Source organism: Neophocaena asiaeorientalis, unplaced genomic scaffold, assembly GCF_003031525.2.
Source record: "Neophocaena asiaeorientalis asiaeorientalis breed wild unplaced genomic scaffold, Neophocaena_asiaeorientalis_V1.1 scaffold218, whole genome shotgun sequence".
Lineage (NCBI taxonomy): Eukaryota > Metazoa > Chordata > Mammalia > Artiodactyla > Phocoenidae > Neophocaena > Neophocaena asiaeorientalis.
Window position 1 is genome coordinate 1,594,494 of NW_020172818.1, and position 18,053 is coordinate 1,612,546.

The 18,053-nt window shown below is 35.0% G+C and overlaps 1 protein-coding gene across 1 annotated transcript in view; it reads right to left on the minus strand.

The window, feature by feature from the left end:
- SLIT2 (slit guidance ligand 2) overlaps nucleotides 1-18,053 on the minus strand; it is a 127,231-nt gene that overhangs the window by 63,761 nt on the left and 45,417 nt on the right. Inside the window, exons 11-18 of the mRNA XM_024741816.1 lie at nucleotides 17,073-17,216; nucleotides 15,353-15,519; nucleotides 14,322-14,454; nucleotides 11,120-11,188; nucleotides 8,396-8,467; nucleotides 7,625-7,696; nucleotides 5,729-5,800; nucleotides 2,828-2,991 (exon numbers count right to left, since the gene is read on the minus strand). Of these exons, the coding sequence (XP_024597584.1) occupies nucleotides 2,828-2,991; nucleotides 5,729-5,800; nucleotides 7,625-7,696; nucleotides 8,396-8,467; nucleotides 11,120-11,188; nucleotides 14,322-14,454; nucleotides 15,353-15,519; nucleotides 17,073-17,216 (893 nt within the window). The remainder of the gene's footprint in view (nucleotides 1-2,827; nucleotides 2,992-5,728; nucleotides 5,801-7,624; nucleotides 7,697-8,395; nucleotides 8,468-11,119; nucleotides 11,189-14,321; nucleotides 14,455-15,352; nucleotides 15,520-17,072; nucleotides 17,217-18,053) is intronic.

Genomic DNA, 18,053 nt, shown 5'->3' on the forward strand with positions numbered 1-18,053 from the left:
ACTAAGCCTGTGCGCCACAACTACTGAGCCCACGTGCCACAACTACTGAAGGCTGTGCACCTAGAGTCCGTGCTCCACAATAAGAGAAGCCACCGCAGTGAGAAGCCCACGCACTGCACCTAAGAGTAGCCCCCGCTCGCCGCAGCTAGAGAAAAGCCCGTTGGCAGCAACGAAGACCCAACACAGTCCAAAATAAATAAATAAATAAATAAATTTTAAAAAAATTAAAAAAAAATATCTTCACGGAACTCTAAGCTTTAAGAATTGAAGATAAACACCAGCAGTTTTCAAAGTGGAGTGTGAGTATCCCTGGGTACAGAGAGTGTAACAGAATCAGTCTGCAGTTGCTCAACTTGTCTATATACTCTTTCTAGAATCAATCTGCCCAATAATATGCCCACAAGTAAGTTTTTATGCCAGTTTCTCCTCCCCTATCTCGCCTTTGACAATCACCTCCACCTTACAAAAAAATGATATACTTCTCAGCCCACCAGAAATTTACCATGGGGCACTGCCCCAAGGAAGCATCTGAGGTTACAAAAGAATAATTTAAAACACTGGTTATTTGCAAAGCCTCTTGCAATCAATGCACATAATCCCAGAGAGTCATTTCCAATAAAATTTTAATTTCAATTTTGAATAAATATTAGCATATTGATAAATAATTATGCTGCTGCAATCAGTGTTACATTAAGCATTATTGACAATTAATTCTAATAAAAATTTAAAAACTCATAGATCTTTAGTGGTAGGAAATTTTAAATATTCAAATTATATACATATTTTTGGTAGTGAAGAATGATACAGTTCTCTGAGGTACTGGAAATAGAAATTCAAGGAGAAAAATCGAAGTTCGAGGAAAAGGAGCAACATAAAATATTGAGGAACTTGTTTTTGTTTCTTTTAAAATTGCTTGTGATATTTAGATTCCACAAAATACATTTAAAAGAATAATGGAAGAGTGTTGTTTTAAGATATCAATATTTACAATGCACTGTGAATTACATCTCCTGTTACCATTTATAACTATGAAATAACATCAGATGACCACTTAAAAATGTTTGGAGGAGGGAATACAGTTTTTGAAAATTCCTTCTTTCACCAACAGAACATAGCATGCCATCCCGCATCATATTTTTGCTGGTGTTTTGAAATGTTATAATAATAAAAATGGCAGCTAACCTATACTGAGAGCTATTGTGCATAAGGCAGTAAGCATGTTTTATATATATTAAATAAATGAATCCTTTTCCCCCAACTTTATTGAAAAATATTTTACAAATATAATTGTATGTACTTAAAATGTATAACCTGATGATTTGATATACATATACACTGTGTAGTGATTAACAAGAGCAAGATAATATACATCCATCACCTCACATAGTTAACTTTTGTGTGTGTGGGGGCAGAATGCTTAAGATTTACTCTCAGAAACTTTTAAGTATCCAATACCATATTATTAACTATTGTCACCATGCTGTACATTAGATCCTCAGAACTTATTGTCCTTATAACTGAAAGTTTGTACCCTTTCACCAACATCTCCCCATTTTCCCTCTCCCCTGGCCCCTGGAAACTACCCTGCTATTCTCTGTTTCTGTGAAAATGACATTTTCTTTTCTTTTTTTTTTAAGATTCCACTTATAATATCTCATCTAATCTTAAAAAACCCTTTCTGGTATGTATTATCATCACCTCTGCCTACAGATGAGGAATCTGAGCCACAGGCTGGTTAAGCTAGTAAACTAAAGTTACATAGCTATTGAAAATTGAAGCTGGGATTTAGCTCAGGTGAAACCAGGCTGGTCTTCATTCTGTGATTCACTGCACACTATTACCTACTTAAATATGTTTTCCCACCGACATGATCAAGTGTTGAAAGCTTATCTTTTCAGGTAGGTCTGCAACTTTCTCTATGCTCCACAAGACCCAAGGTTTAGTTTTACCAATAAAAGAAGTTTAATAAGCATTCGCTGCTTACGCATTTATAATTTTTAAGAATTTCTCTCCTCCATCTAATAATTAAAAGTGGCCCTCTTGAAACATCAAAAATTAAGGATTACAGTAACCTTCTACCCTATTTTTGGTAAGAAACTTAAATCCATATATTTGACTAGAAAAAGCGGAAAGATATACAAAACAAGTTTAATAGCGATTATCTTTTGGTATTGTCATTAACTGTTAGATTTAGATCTTTAGTTTCTTATCATTTACACTTTCCTATTCTTTAGATTTTCTATGTTGGGCATAGATTACTTTTGTAATAAGAGAAGAAAATATTTGTTACTAAGCCACTGTGTAGAATTCACAAGTACATAAAACAAAGGGAAAAGAAAAGGATCCAAACAAGCAAGAAACAGCACCATCAACATAGGAAGAGTGAAGCACAGGAGGTGAGTCGGAAGGTCTGGCCTGAACACTGGGGAGGGCTCATTTCTCCTTACCTGGAATCAGGAAGCCACAGGGCCCTGGCAGCCCTAGGAGCAGGGTACACATTCAGACAAAGCAAAAGCAAAATATTTCACTTGTTAGAGGCTATGAGAGGAATTTCCAGAAATTGTGTACTCTTCATTTCTCCATACATTTTAAAGAAAACTTAGTCATTTCCAATGGGTTATTTCTGTGATTTATTTCAAAATAAATTCTTTCCTTGGGCTCCTCATGTAACTGCTCTGTCTTCTCCAAGTATGGGAAGAAACAGTAATTATTTATTGGAGTTTTTCAGCTATACCCATAAAATCTAGTAGCCCATGGTTTTCTTTTTTCTTTTAAATTAATACGGTGAAGTTTTATTTACAGAAGTACAACTGGTTAAGAACTATACCTTGACATGTAAATTTTTTGGAGGGAGTTGTGAGTAATAGTTTATCTGCCATTTCTCCAGGACCAGCACAGCGAGCAATTCCTGGTTCTTTGTATTCCGACTTTACCCAGTCGGATAACCACTGCATGTTACAATCACAGTAAAGAGGGTTGGCTCCAATTGCTCTGTAAAACAACACAACAAAAGCACACACAAGTACGGAAGCACGGTTATTATTTCCTAAGGGACCATAATTTATGGTGATGTTCAGTAGAAAATCCCTATAGATTTATTGATAAAAATTTAGAAGAAAATGGAGGCATTGGGGATTCCCCATTTTCCTGACTTATGTGCAACTGCGATTTAGTGAGTTGTCACCAGTGTTAACACTTACCTGGCTTTACAAAGTCTCCTTGTATTTGCAGACAGGTTTATACTGTGTGCAAGCACACGCCAAATGCACATTAACACTTCCTTCATCCACCAATGATTTACTTAGAACCCAATCATTATGCCAGGTTCTGGGGACCCAAATATGAATAATACATTATTTTTAACCCCAAAAAACTCCTTCTGCAAAGGAGATTAACATAGACTCATACATACAAGTAATTTTCATTAGAAGTGGTATAGCAGAAGAATTTACAAGATAACTATGAACAGAGGGTAACTCTTCTGGGAGACTGGTGGTTTAAGAAGTCTGAGCTTTTAGATATTTAGTTTCAAGTATGTGGAAAAGGTTGGAAAGGATGTTTCAGGGTAAAGGACCAGTAAAACGCAGGAAGATAAGGAAGGGCATAAAATAATAAAGACGTATAAAGCTAGTTCCCCAGAGCTGATTTGGAATTCCATTGGACGTTTGTCCCTTTAAAGTTTTTCATTTTAGAACTTTGGTTCCTACTCACATAAGCAGTTGTAGTGATAGGAAAAGTAACCAAGATAATGCTTGATTATAAATGCTAGCTATTTATTGTATCATTATGATATACAGGAATTGTGCTAAGCCATTTATATGAATTACCTCATTTTATCCTAAATAGAAACTCCATGAGATCAACATTATTAACAACCCATTTTACAGATTAAAAAACTGAGGCCAGAGATGTTAACCAATGGATTCACAAATTTGCCAAGCTTGGGCACAAGTAATGTGTGCATAAAGTAGCATTTAAAAACTGATTAATGCTGATTTATAATTAACTTCAGATTACTAATGTTTCTAGGTATATAGTCTAAGCAAAATTATTCTTTTATGAAGAGACTTTCAAAATATACTTACAAAACCGTAATACTTTATATTGTAGCTGTTTCAATGCCAAACTCTAGCCAAGAATTGAAGTAAATGTTATGCTCATATGCTCAAACCTTTCTTTTAAATTAAAAATGAGGAAAATGATGTTTTTGAGTCATTTGATCTCATCTCTACTGACATTTGCTAAGTCCTTACTATGCCAGGAGAAACAGTAAAAACTGTGAATGGAGCATAGCTCTCTCTGGTCTGGGGTGTAAAAGACAATTGCATAAAATGAAATACATGACAAATAGGATGCATGACAAAGAAGATTCAAATTGCTCTCCCTGTTGGGGAGGAGGATCACATAAAGGACAATCCTACTTAGCTCAAGCAGCACCTTTCCCACATAGCCTTTTCTGATTCATCACCCTAACACTAGCTGAACAGCCACTTCCTCCTCTAGGCGGCATTCCCTGCCACAGTGCTGCAGTCCTGCACCCCTGAGCCAGGGGTCTCATTTACATGGGATCTCAGGCAAGTGACTTCCATGGAGTTTGTAGAGAAGTGGCCCTGATGTCAACTTTGAGGTCGGAGCAGGGGCTCACACATGAAAAAATGGAGGTCTTGCCTCCAGGGACCTAGTAGTTTCATGTAATGAAAGGGATATTGACAGCAGCAGTCCCATTGACAAAAACCTACACTGATAACACAGCCCCTATAAGGGAAATTCGGATGTAGCATGATTGACTGATGGTTCCTATTCTCTGCCCATCCCCTTCTCTCAATTTTCTAAACTTCTTATCTTCTTGGGGTTTGGTAGACTTTGAAGAGGAGGGCAAATCCAAGAAAAAATATGGCAAGTAACCTCTTCTGGAGAACCAAGGGCCAACTGATACTGATATTTAAGCTGAAGTAGATAACTGTCACCAGGTGATGCCAAACTCAGCCTGACCTAAGAAGGCTTTGGATTCTAGGGCTGTTCTCTGAACTTCCTTCCAATTTGCCAAGGCCTTAACACTACAGCTAAAAATAATGGAACAATGGAATTTAACCCAGTTGTGTGGTTTGGACCTCATTATAAAATTGTTTTATTGTACTTCCAAGAAATATGGAGGTACAAACAGCCTGCTATGAGAGAGAATGCAAAGGAAACAAATTTCAGCCAATATGAGGATTTGGCTGTTTCCCTCTCCCACACCATAATGTCTTAAATTTTGTCTAATTTATTTCTGCATGGTGCCACAGTCAGTGCTGAGTAATATTTGCTAAATAAATGAATCCAGTTTGAGCAAATCAGGATAGGCTTCCTTGAGGAGGTGATATTTGGGATATGACTTGGAAAAGCAGGGTTTGGGCAGACTGAATTGAAGGGGAGCTGATATTTAGAATCAGAGAACATTAAAGAAAAGGCATAGGCTAGGAAGTTGGGGAGCCATGTTTGTAAGAAGAGACATTTTTGAAAGCAAAGAGAGCTCAACTAATGGGGAGTTAGGGCCAAAAGGATAAATTAAGGCTATTTTGTAGAAGACACCATATCTAGATTGAAAATCTTTACATCTTCTTTAAAGATGGAACCAATCACATTTTATGATGTGACAATAAAAATGGTGGCAGAGGACCATTTGTTCCAAACTCACTTGCCAGGGAGAGTTTGACCCTAAACCCACATTCATGAACTAGATACTCACAGGTGTGATAATGCAGAAAGATCATTGAAAGCACCTTCAGGCACAACTGAAATGTCATTTCCATGTAAAGAACTAAAAGCAAGAGAAAGCAAAATTAAATTTCCTATTATTTCAGGGAGTTCAGAAAAATCCCCATGCATATATGAGACTTTAGTTTATAACAAGCTTTTAAAATTAGTGTAGAAAAGATGGTGTATTCAATAAATAGTCTTTACACAACTGGGTATCTATTTGGGGATGCAAAATGTTAGTTCCTTCTTCACATCATATGCATAAAGTAAATTCTAGATCGAAGAGTTAAATGTAAAAATAAAACTGAAAGTGTATTAAAATATAGACGAGCTCCTTTTTATAAACATGGGATATGGAAGGCTTTTTAAAGCCCTATATTCTAAAACTCAGAAATCATAATGGAAAAGAGTGATAAATTTTTGACAATGTAAAATATATCCATAATATAAAAGATTACAAAACAATAAGGTCCTACTGCATAGCACAGGGAACTATATTCAGTATCTTGTAATAAACTATAAGGGAAAAGAGTATGAAAAAATATATACATATATGTATATATGTGTGTGTGTGTGTATATATATATATATATATATATACACACACACACACACACACACATATATAACCAAATCACTTTGCTGCAACCAGAAACTAACACAACATTGTAAATCAACTATATTTCAATTTAAAAAAAAGATTACATATAAAAAACAGAATGGGAAATATCTCCCACATATGTAAGCTATAAGGATTAATTCCTTTGTAAAAAGACCTGCAAACTTAGAGTCAAGTGCATAAAGGCAGGTATATTAATAAGGAAAAGACAAAGTAACCACAGAAAATGGGAACTGATACAATCAGGCTCATAGAATAAGAAATACAAATGCTCAATAAACAAAATATACTCAAATGTTCTAGTAATTGGAATTGCAAATTAAAAGAGGAATGGAAAATAATGTTCCATCTGTCATATGACAAAAATGAAAGGATTAATAATACTCAATATTTACAAGAGTGCTTTGAAATAGGTACTCTGTTAAAATAGCATTGGTGGAAAATAAATTTGTAAATTGTTTGGGGGACCACAAGATGACTACTTTTGGTATTCTCCTAATATGCTTGACAGTAAGATGGATGTATAGGATGTTCATTCCAGCACTGTATAGAATAACTAAAATTTGGAATCAAACCAAATGATAGTAAAGATGAGGATGCTTAAATAATATATGGTCCCTTCATTCTATGGAACCCTCTTTACCAGTTAAACAGTTGAGGAATATTACATATGATAGAATGGAAAGTCTAAAGTCTAAAGCATATTGTTAAATAAAAATAGTCAATGACAGGCTAAGAAAACCCCTATTTATGGCTTTTAAATTATACAGCTGTAGGCATACATATATCAATACATAAAAACAAACATAAAAAAGGACCAGAAGAGAACATTGAAGTGTTTAAGTGTCAATTCTGGGGAGAAGATTGGGATTGAGGACCACATTTTATTTCATGTACTTTAAGATAAATTTTGTATAGTAAAAATATGTTGTGTTGCATTATATAACTTTTAATGAAATTAAAATTTCCTATATTTCTTGCAAAATTAGTTAGATCTATATAAAACTACATCTTAATATCATATATTATCAAATAAGTCACCCTAGCAACAACATGTTACAAAAGAGAAAATTATGTTGTCCAAGTAAAAGCTGTTGAGAATTGATACCATAAGATAGAATTTTCCCATTTCCAAATTTTTAGTAAATCCGAATTTATATAACCCAAAATACCCCAAAATAAACAAAGCAGTTAAATCATTAAAAAGACAACCCCAAATCCAGATGCCTGAGAAAAGAAGTATTTTGTTAAACATAAGATGCTTACAGTAATCGAAGAGACTTCAATCCATCGAAGGTTCGAGGAGGAATGCATCTCAAACGGTTGTAACTAAGAATTCTGAAAGCACACGTAAGCCAATTTGTTTTACTCAAGTATCCCCAAATGGCCAAATGTCATTTTTAAAAATAAAGCAGTTAAGAAAAGGGTTACTTTAGCATCTTATAAATTGAGAATATTAACGCATAATATCCTTTCAATCTTTGTGCTATTTCGCCAATACAACATATTTATTTCTAAAATACAGTCTAGAATGCTTCCTACCACTGCTGTTGCTGTTGCCTCAACCGTGTCCTTCCTAAGGTGACTTCCTCTGAAAGTCTGTCTTAAGGATCTCTCCCAAACCTGCCACAAATGCAAATTATTCTTTGTTTCTTTTATAGAGCCCAACACTTTTTTTTTTTTTTTGCGGTACGCGGGCCTCTCACCGTTGTGGCCTCTCCGGTTGCGGAGCACAGGCTCCGGATGCGCAGGCTCAGCGGCCATGGCTCACGCGCCCAGCCGCTCCGCGGCATGTGGGATCTTCCCGGACCGCGGCATAAACCTGCATCCCCTGCATCGGCAGGCGGACTCTCAACCACTGCGCCACCAGGGAAGCCCCCCAGCACTTTTTATACTATCTGTATTTGTTTACTGAGGTTTTTATTTGTCTGTTTCTCCCAACAGTATTAACATTCATTGAGGGCAGAAACTCTGTCTTGTTTACCAGGAATGTCCAGTGAATTAAGGAATTAACTTAGTACCATACTTCCTACTCACAAGGTGAGGAGCTGGGTCATGTTGCTGAAGCTCTGATTAGAAAGGGTGCTTATTCGGTTGTTACTTAAGTCTCTAAAAGAGAAAAAGAAAGAAATGGAGTCTACTGTTACCATAGAAATTGACATATTAGTGATTCTTAGAAAGAAAAAGTTCTTCTTGCTCACAGTTATAGCAGCATTGTTAGGACTCAGCTTTTATCTGAAAATAACAAAACATTGGGTAATCCTCTGGGGTAGACTGTAATGTTATTCATAATTATTCATGCCCAAGCCTGCTGAAATTAGAAGTGACCATGTGCCTTGCTTTGGCCAGTGAAGTGTGGGCACCAGCACTGGTTTCACTTCAGAGCAGAAGCTTTAGAGCTGAGACTCTTCTCATATTCCTTTGCTCCCACCTCTGCAAGGCTCCTATGTTCCACAGAGAGGCCGTACCCATTGCCTGGTCCCAGGGCAAAGACACGTGGAGGCCATTCACAACAGACACATTTGATAGGTGAGAAATAAACCTTTGTTCTTGAAAGTTCCATCAGTTACACATACTTTATCTTCACTGTCACATACAAATATTCAAACTGGATAACTGAAAGAATCCCTCATTTAGTTACATTACAATGCCATCATTAAAAACAACACCATAATTAAAAACTTTGCCTGGCAAAGTCACTGGCCCCTAGATGGTCCTTAGTAAATGTCTGTTTAATAAATGATAAGTAAATGAGAGAGATGTGGATTTTTTATCAATGCTAAATGGGTATTTATAAGTGTAATTTGTACTACAGGTTGTAATTTATATTCAGTGAACTTGATCTTATTTTTATTATATATAATATATACATGATATATATAATATAATGACATATAATACATATTATAAATATAATATTGTAATGTATAATGTATTTTAATATATAATAACATCTATATAATGACATATTATATATGTTTAGCATTTTGCTTTAGAAAAAATTAGTAAATATATACATACATTCACTCACATATATACGACAATGTGATACACATATTAGTGAATATTCACTAATTTTTATCTAAAGCAAAATGCCAAATATATGACTAAAGGAAGATTCATGAATAAATGGAAGATTATGGGTCATAATTTATGTTCATCTATGTCTCTGTGTGTACTTATGTTCACTATATTTTTCTGAAGCAAAATATGTGAAGAAATGCAAGGTTCAGAAAAGCTGCTGAAGATTATCCACATTCCCTTATTAAAATACCAAAGTGTCAGTAAAATGGACCAATGAAATTGTGAAAATGGTAGGAATGTTATAGGAGCTTTATAATCCATCTTCTTAGTGGCTGAAGTACTATGGCTAAATTTAAAAAAATAAATAAATACATCGATACTAGCAGAAGTTACTTGCCTAGAGTTGTATAATGAGTCACTGGTAAAACCATTTCTGGATCTATAAATTCTCATTTTTCATTTCCAAACTGGTTTTAAATAATCACATGCTGTCTCACAAATGACCCAATTCTGCTGAAGTGACCCTTTGGAAATTGCAACAATTTAATGGTTTATTTAACAGAACAAATGTATGTAATCAGTTCTTGCTGCTATTAAATAAATAACTAGAGGCAGAACAAGATATCTTAGAGGATGTTCTTTTTGCTTAATTTAATCATTTGTCATTTAAGCAGTTCTATACACTTCCTACGAAGTGTTTGGTTTTCACATACATTTAAGGAAAGCTGAAAAGGATCAACAGCCTCCACGTGCTTAGGGTAAACTTCACAATGAGAAACATAACATTTTCTGCTGCCTAGGTTTCTAGAATTCACTAATTAGGAACAAACTCCCTTTTTTCTAGGAACACTGGAAATATAAGACAGCATATTTACTCTAAAATCAGACAGATGTAAAAAAGTATTTCCCTTTATATCCACTATCGTTGCTGATTTTTTTGTTTTGTGACAAGTTTTATCAATTACCAACAAGGCTACTCTAAGTGTGACATTATATATGGTAAGATTATATCTTTTTAAAAATATAGTGTGCATAACTAGATTGAAATGAAATGTTTGTATGTTTACATATAATCTTGTATTTACAACTTAAAGATTGTAAAAAATTGTTTACATAATGAAAGAGAGATGCTACTTTAGGAGGACATCAAACCAAACTGGTAAAAACAATTCAATGTTTTGATGTTTATACTCAGAATGTCAGTATCTTTGTCAAGTTTACTTAAATACTATATGAGTAAATATGGATTTTATAAAATAAATTTTAATACTGGAAGCCCATATGTTAATTCATAGTGTATTAAATAAGAAAATCAAGCCTAATAAACTATATTTATAATATATTCTCAGTAAAGCTATTACTATCTACTCTTTTATTTAAAGTCGAGAATAAAAACATTGTTTTCCATTTTTCTCTCCTTGGATTGTCATAAAATAGCTCATATTCATCTTCAATAGAAGTATGCAACTTACTGCCTTTCTGTAATTCTCTGATACTTAGACTTCATTGTATTTGTACTTTGAATAGAGGAGGACCTTTTTCTAAGACGCACCATTGCCTGATTGATATTCAATGAAAATGTGGCTAGTGATCCAGAACCACAGTGAGCAAGAAGGGAAGCATCTAACTGAAGATGATTTATATAATCTGAAAGGTTCACTAAGTCTTCTGCCCCTTGCTATCCCCATTTTCATGAAATAAAATAAGAAGTCAAAGACAGAAAAATACATTACTCACATAAGTGTTAAATGCTTGTAGTTAGAGAGTTCCTTAGGAACCAGTGTAAACTGGTTTCCATCCAGATACCTGAAAACAAAGAAACAATATTATTTTTTTAAAAAGTAACAATAGTGAATCCTCAAAAGTTGAACAATATTTCACTCTCAGTTGAAGCAAGGAAACACTTGGAAATTTCATCTTTAAGATGTCACGTTCCCAGCTAGGACTGCTATTTAAGAGAAGTAAAAAACCACAGTTGTCCAATCCAGCAGAATTCTTTTGTGGATTACTTAGGCTAAATTATAAAACCAAGGAGAGACTGGTGAGTCCGGTTCCTTGTGGTTTATCTAAGAAGGCAAGGCATGTATCCAACCATTTGTGTGTCAGCAAGAAGGGTCATTCAATCTCCTATATTTTAAGTCAGTCTTCAGTTCACTTGTGTTTATGTGGAAACAACACCATGAAATGCATTCACTACTGGCAGGAAGTTGCTACCACCAGCAAGACCAATCTTTGCTGCCTTACTTTGTATTAACACACTTAGTAAATAACAACGGATGATTCAAAGGATATATTTGGGAATTTGAATGTAATTAGATTTCAGTTAAAAAAAAATCTTAGAAACAGTTCTACCCTTGTACATCTGCTTGGTGATATTAATTTTAGAAGGTTTCATAGAAAATCACAACATTTATCAAGTACACAAGTACAGCACAGTAACGATACAGTAATAAGAAAATAACCACATGTAAGTCAAATTTCCCTTTCTGATTAGAGTCAGAAGAACGATCAGAAAATAAACAGTCTTTGGGCTAACAGTCAAGACACAGAAGTGAATGAATGCTTAAAGGTATATCCATGATGTCACAAAAAGAAAAATAATTTAATCTCCTCCCAAGGCTGTTCTTTCCCAGAATGTAGACGGTGATGGGTAAAAATGTCTTTCAGCAACTTGGGCCATCTGGTTATAGATGTACCCACAAACAATTCTGCCACATTGGGCATGTTGCCCACCCTGCCCCAGGGCTGTGGCCTATCTCCAGATCCAAGGTTGAGGTTCGTATTTTTGCTGGATATAGAAGTAGCTGAGAAACTGCCTAAGATAGCTATCTATTTCAAATACTTAAAAATGAAAAAAGTTATATAAAAGGCACAAGTTATCAAAATATGTAATGAATATGTGATTAAGAGTCAGGCTTTTTATGACTTCTTATGCCTATTCAAATTTTCTGACTTCATGTTTCAACTCCTCTCCCCTCTTTCTTTTCTCTAGCTAAGCGTTTCTTGGTACCACTAGAGGGAAGCATAATCCCATGTACTTCAGCACTTTTCCTTTACTCTAAAAAGCATCCTAACACAAAGCTAAAAAGGTTCAGAATGTGCACTATGAATGCTTACAAGTAAAACAATCTAAGAGGGAAACTATATGGAACTGATTAAAAATAATGGATACCATTTGTTCAAAACTGTCCACCACTACATACTTATATTTGCCAAATTCTTTAATAATTTAATATAATATGAACATGGAAATTTTCTAATACATGCATATATGTTACTGGAGAGAGGGATCCTGCTGACTTGGTATGCTTCTAAGAATAAGCTCTTGGGGAGGCAGAGCTAGAATTCACAGGAGATGAGTTAATGTCTTCCTCATCTCTAAAACGTATTTTCTTTAAAAAAAGAATTACTTTTTAATAATTTGTAGAGGAATAGATTGAAGACTCAACTATCTGACAAAAGAAACACATAGATGGCATAGACAAATGAATCAAGCAGGTTCTCGGAAGTAATTTAACAAGGAAATTAAAAGACATTTAAAATTATTTGATGGGAATCAGGTAAAAGGACAAAGGCATGGGTCAGTTAAAATGGTAGAAGGAGGGATTTAGCATCAAAGGTGATCTAAATGTTATGCTGGGTATTATGTCCTTGGGTGGGGTGTTGTTATAATCAGTATTTTGCATATAGAATACTCTATAGGCATCTATCTTCCCAACACTGGATGGAGGGTAATCTTCTGAAATAAATACATATCAAGATAAGAATTAAGAATTTAATCACACACACACACATAAAGCAGTGCTTACAGTTAACTAACAACTGTGATTGGTAACAAAAGAGAGAAACTGAGCCCTTTACAACAGTTCAGGTTCCAGAGGGAAGGTCACACACTTTTTCTCAAAGTATCAATTCTGGACCAAATTAGAATTCATAGAACTGCACATGATTTGAATATAAGTTCCTTGATAACTGAAGTGGCATCTTCTTGAACCTCATTGCCTATGTTCCAGGTTGCCAAAAGTTTATCAAATCTGCTCCTTTGCAATACTTGTACATTTGTGCATGAATTACAGGTAAACATCTACATGAATTACATTGTTGATACATGGTTTCACACAGAAAAAAATAAACAGAGGCAAAATGACTCAATCACATATCAAGCATTTGTCCAAGGTTCTTCGTATACAGATAAAGGAATGAAATGGAGCCTGCATGCACCATTGTTAAGCAGCTAATGCTTAGGTTTATTCCATTCCACATATAAAGCATAAGGCAGCTGAGGAAGTGTGCGTGGTGCTTAGCATCTTTATACGTCTATACTGGCTATGTAATTTGTAAATATCAGTTCTGAAAATATTAGGGATAATTGGCCCCATGCCCTTTATGATCTAAGGGACTCTGATTCAAGTCCAAAGGGCAGTATCTCCTTTTAAGGGTAAAGATTATGTCAGCTCCTTCCACACCCCACGTATTTATGTATCCCTTGTGTGAGATATTCTCCAAGGGGACACACGGTAAAGAATAATCAATCATATGAAACATCCCAGCCACCATAGATAAACTAAATACATAGCATTTCTTAAGGTGCATTTGATGGAACATGAGCATTGCAAGATACTCCATGAGAAAAGGGCTATGGAGACAACAAGTATGGGAACTACCTTAGAGTTTACATCCTCTCAATGCACACTAGCATAATAAAGGCTTTGAGAAATCCTACAGTGAGAAACAAAGAGAAACACACAACCAGCCTTTCCCAAGGGGACCTGAACTAGCTTTTATATTATTTGCTTAGGGTTTTCCATGATACTAATTAATGGCCCACAAAATGAATGTTATTTGCAAACAAGACTCAAAAGATTTTTGTTTGGTCTCCATTTCCCTTGGTGTGTGAAATATTAATCCTTCAGGAAAGAGAAAGACAAGCTCTACTTACAATTCAGTGACATCTCTTGGAATACCTTTGGGCAAGACCTTCAAGGCTTTGTTGCTACATCGGACCACCGTGTCCAAGCAGGTACACTCCGTAGGACAGCGAGAGAGTGGGGAACAACTATTGTCATCATTTCCTAAATTGCCAAAAGAAATACAGGAAAACCCAGATTCGTGGCTTTGAAGATGCTAGAAGGGATTTTATGCCTTTAACTTAACAAACACAAGAGTCTTCAGCCATATGATGACTTATGTATAGGACATTAAGTATTTACAAATCGACACCATACATTCTGTGCAGGTCTCTTTTCAGACTGCCTAGGGCAGAATTCCAGAAAACAATTCACAGTTTGTATTATCAATACGATTATAATGTGTTCTTTGTTCAGTTGTTTATACAAATTATACTTTTAATTAGAATATGTAAACTGAATTATGGAGAAATTGAAAAGAGACAGACATGAAGAGACATAAAGGGACAGATTAGTTTTACATGGTTAGCAAAAAGCATATGGGCCCCTCATTTGAAACTATATGGCTCAAATGAGCTCTTCATTTATTGCCAACAATTATAGAACCTATGTTCTACCTACGTTACAGGGCTATTATGAGAATTAAATGTGATGATATACAGAGAGTACTAAAAAGTGAAAACTATTATTCTTGTTAGGTTTACTAGAATTTCTATTTTATGAGTCAATTGCTTTTATCATTGGTAGTTAAATGGCAATTACTGAAAGAGAGGCTTAGAATAGTAAAGAAAAACAAAAATGAAGCTATTTAAATAGTATCAAGCTGGAAATTAGAAAATCTTCTAAAACATTCAGAAACACAAGCCAAGTAGAGCTAGATGTGAGAGTACAGTCTGAGCAAGTAAGTGCCCTGTTGCTAAAACAAAACAGCAAAAACAAAGCAAAAAATGTGTAATAACTATTCATTGCCTGAACTATGACGTACTGTCTAATTATGCCCCACAGCATCAGAACAATCACCACAGAGTGTCTGGTAGTCAAAGATCTGGCCAGGCTTTCTTACCATCATCACAAGTGAAGTCTTGAATGGCAACATCCTGGATGGGGATTTCTTTGAGGAAGTAGGGTTTCTGACATCGAGGATTTCCCGTTACAATTCTTTTCTTCCTGAGCCATTCTCCCAACCAAGCCAGGTAGCAGTTACAATTAAAAGGATTGGCCAAGAGGTTTCTAAGCGCCACATGCAAACAATGCAGAGCTCAGTTTAGAGGTTCGCTTTCTGACTTCTCAAAACCCCATGCTACCATTTTCCCATACTGTATCTGTTGGAATGATTCCTTCTTAGTCTTTGTATTCACCCCACCCCCAATTCATGCTCAATCACACACAACATATGGGATGTGTTCTTTGACTGAAATATCTATGTTTGGAACTTAAAAAATAAGAACAATATTTTCATATAAGAATTCTTCAAATAATTTCATATGAAAAATAAAGTGAAGGTGGCAATTCAGGGTTTAGGCAGTGAATCCTGATAGATATCTCATTTAGAGATAATTTAAACTTGTCAGAGATCTGACTTACTGTCAAACTTCCCTACACTGATAATGCAGTAATTTAATATAAAGATGAAGGCTGATTACCTCATATTATTGAGTTTAACCTGACAACAGCTATTTCATTAATTTGTCATTTTAAGATTTCCATCTCTTATTTGCTCCAGAGAATAGGTTTCCCATCTGAACTGACAGCTGAGTTGATTAAATGCCAGTTATAAAAATGAACTTACTTCTACAAATCTCAATACTTTTGGCATCTCACCACTTCAGCACAAACCTATTGACAATCCCATTATTTATAAACATGCCATCTTTAATATGCACAAATTAGTCACTTGATGGAAAATGTCACATTTTATGTGGAAAGAGGATTGAGTACCTTACTGATGGATGGATGCTTCTCTCAAATTATTTCTTCAGGGACTTGAGCTATGTTGAACATGATTTTTTTCCTTCTAACTACCTTTTCAGTTAAATTAGTATTTTTAGATGCCACCATTACCAGAAGCCATGTCAGTTATAAGGTTTATCATTTCAAACACTGCTTTTTAAATACTGACATACAAGGGGCCTGAAACACTTGGAAAGTCTGTTTGTTTTCTGACACTTTCTGAATTCTATCTGTAGACCTACAAATATTCTTTATTCTCCAACCTTCTACATAAAATGTGCTCTTGGATAGGCTCAGCCTATTTCTTTAATATCTTCTTAATATCACAGTAAATGTCCTCTGGTGAGCTTTTATTGTTGGTCTGATCATCCTAATATATCTCCTGTCATTGTGAATGATCCTTTTGAGTACAGTCTGTTGGCAATAACTCTATCAACTCTGTTTTTATAATACTTATATTGTGAAGACTCCAATGTGAGAGCAGTGGGAAAAACAAATCTACATTTCTTTTATTTGTAAAAGAATAAAATAATTCTCAATCAAATTATAAGATTACCATTTATAAATTAAGCCACATCACATTGTTATAAAAACAAATGACTGAAAAATACCATGATTTTTGTTAAATTTTAATATAGGATAGTAGGCAATGTTTTTAGAAAAATTAAAATAAGTTTAACATGAACAAATTTGTCCTTTTTAAAAACAGTCTAAGTCTTTGATCTCATTTTTATGAAATGCTTAGTAATACATTAAAATCTTATCGATAAAAGTAATAAATATAATACACTGGCTCAATTAATACATAAATGAAGACTATTTTTCATACTTACAGAGTAGATAAAGAATGGAGAGTATCAAAAGCCCCTGGTGCAATTGTAGTAATTTGATTATCATATAAAGAAAGCAAACGCACAGAACTGAGTCCTGTGAAACTGTCGTTCCCCACGCAGCTTATACGATTACTTCTCAACATCCTGAGGGAAAAAAATACAACATCATTATGGAGATAAAATATCAGGCAACCAATTTTGCCTATCTTAAGACCGAAACAACCCCTCTTTGCAAATGTGTAGCATTCATTCCTGCTTTCTGAATGTTCTCCTGTCACTAGGAATTGCTGTAGATATGTACAAGTCATCCCTTGGTATCCCTGGGAGATTCATTTCAGGACCTCCTGCGTATACCAAAATCTGTGGCCCTCCATATCCACGGGTTCTGCATTAACCGCGGATGCTTGAATCTGCAGATGCAGAACACGTGGATATGGAGAGCCGACTATATTAAGAACCTTGTGCTAGAATAAAATGCTTAGAGTTGTCAGTGATAACATTCAGTTACAAAAACTCATGAGCCTCAGCACCAGCTTACAACCCCATCTAGTGAGGGCAGAATGTTTTCCTTTAATGATACAATTATGTTTGCCCTATTACATAATGTCCTAATTCACCTACAGCTCTCTAAGCCCTTGAAGCCCCATGATTTATATATTCTAAGAAGCATTACATTTGCTGCTGAAGAGAAAGGAGGCAAAAAAGAATCAATAGCCACAGAAAATGAAGAATTGAGGGCATCTCAGGGACTCCCAGCCAAGTCAATGTCAACACGGGCTGGAGGAGGCAAACCTGACTGAGCTTCCACAAAGCCTGAACAAATTATTTGTTTTAAGTTTAGACTTAAAAGGAGGCAATACTTAAGAGATCCCAGTTGTTCACAATAAAATTCCTCTTGAAAAAAATTCTGACCGTTTTTTCTTTAGTCATTGCCATTAACAGGATTAACACTTTTGTCATTTCTTCATCACTGCTAAAATT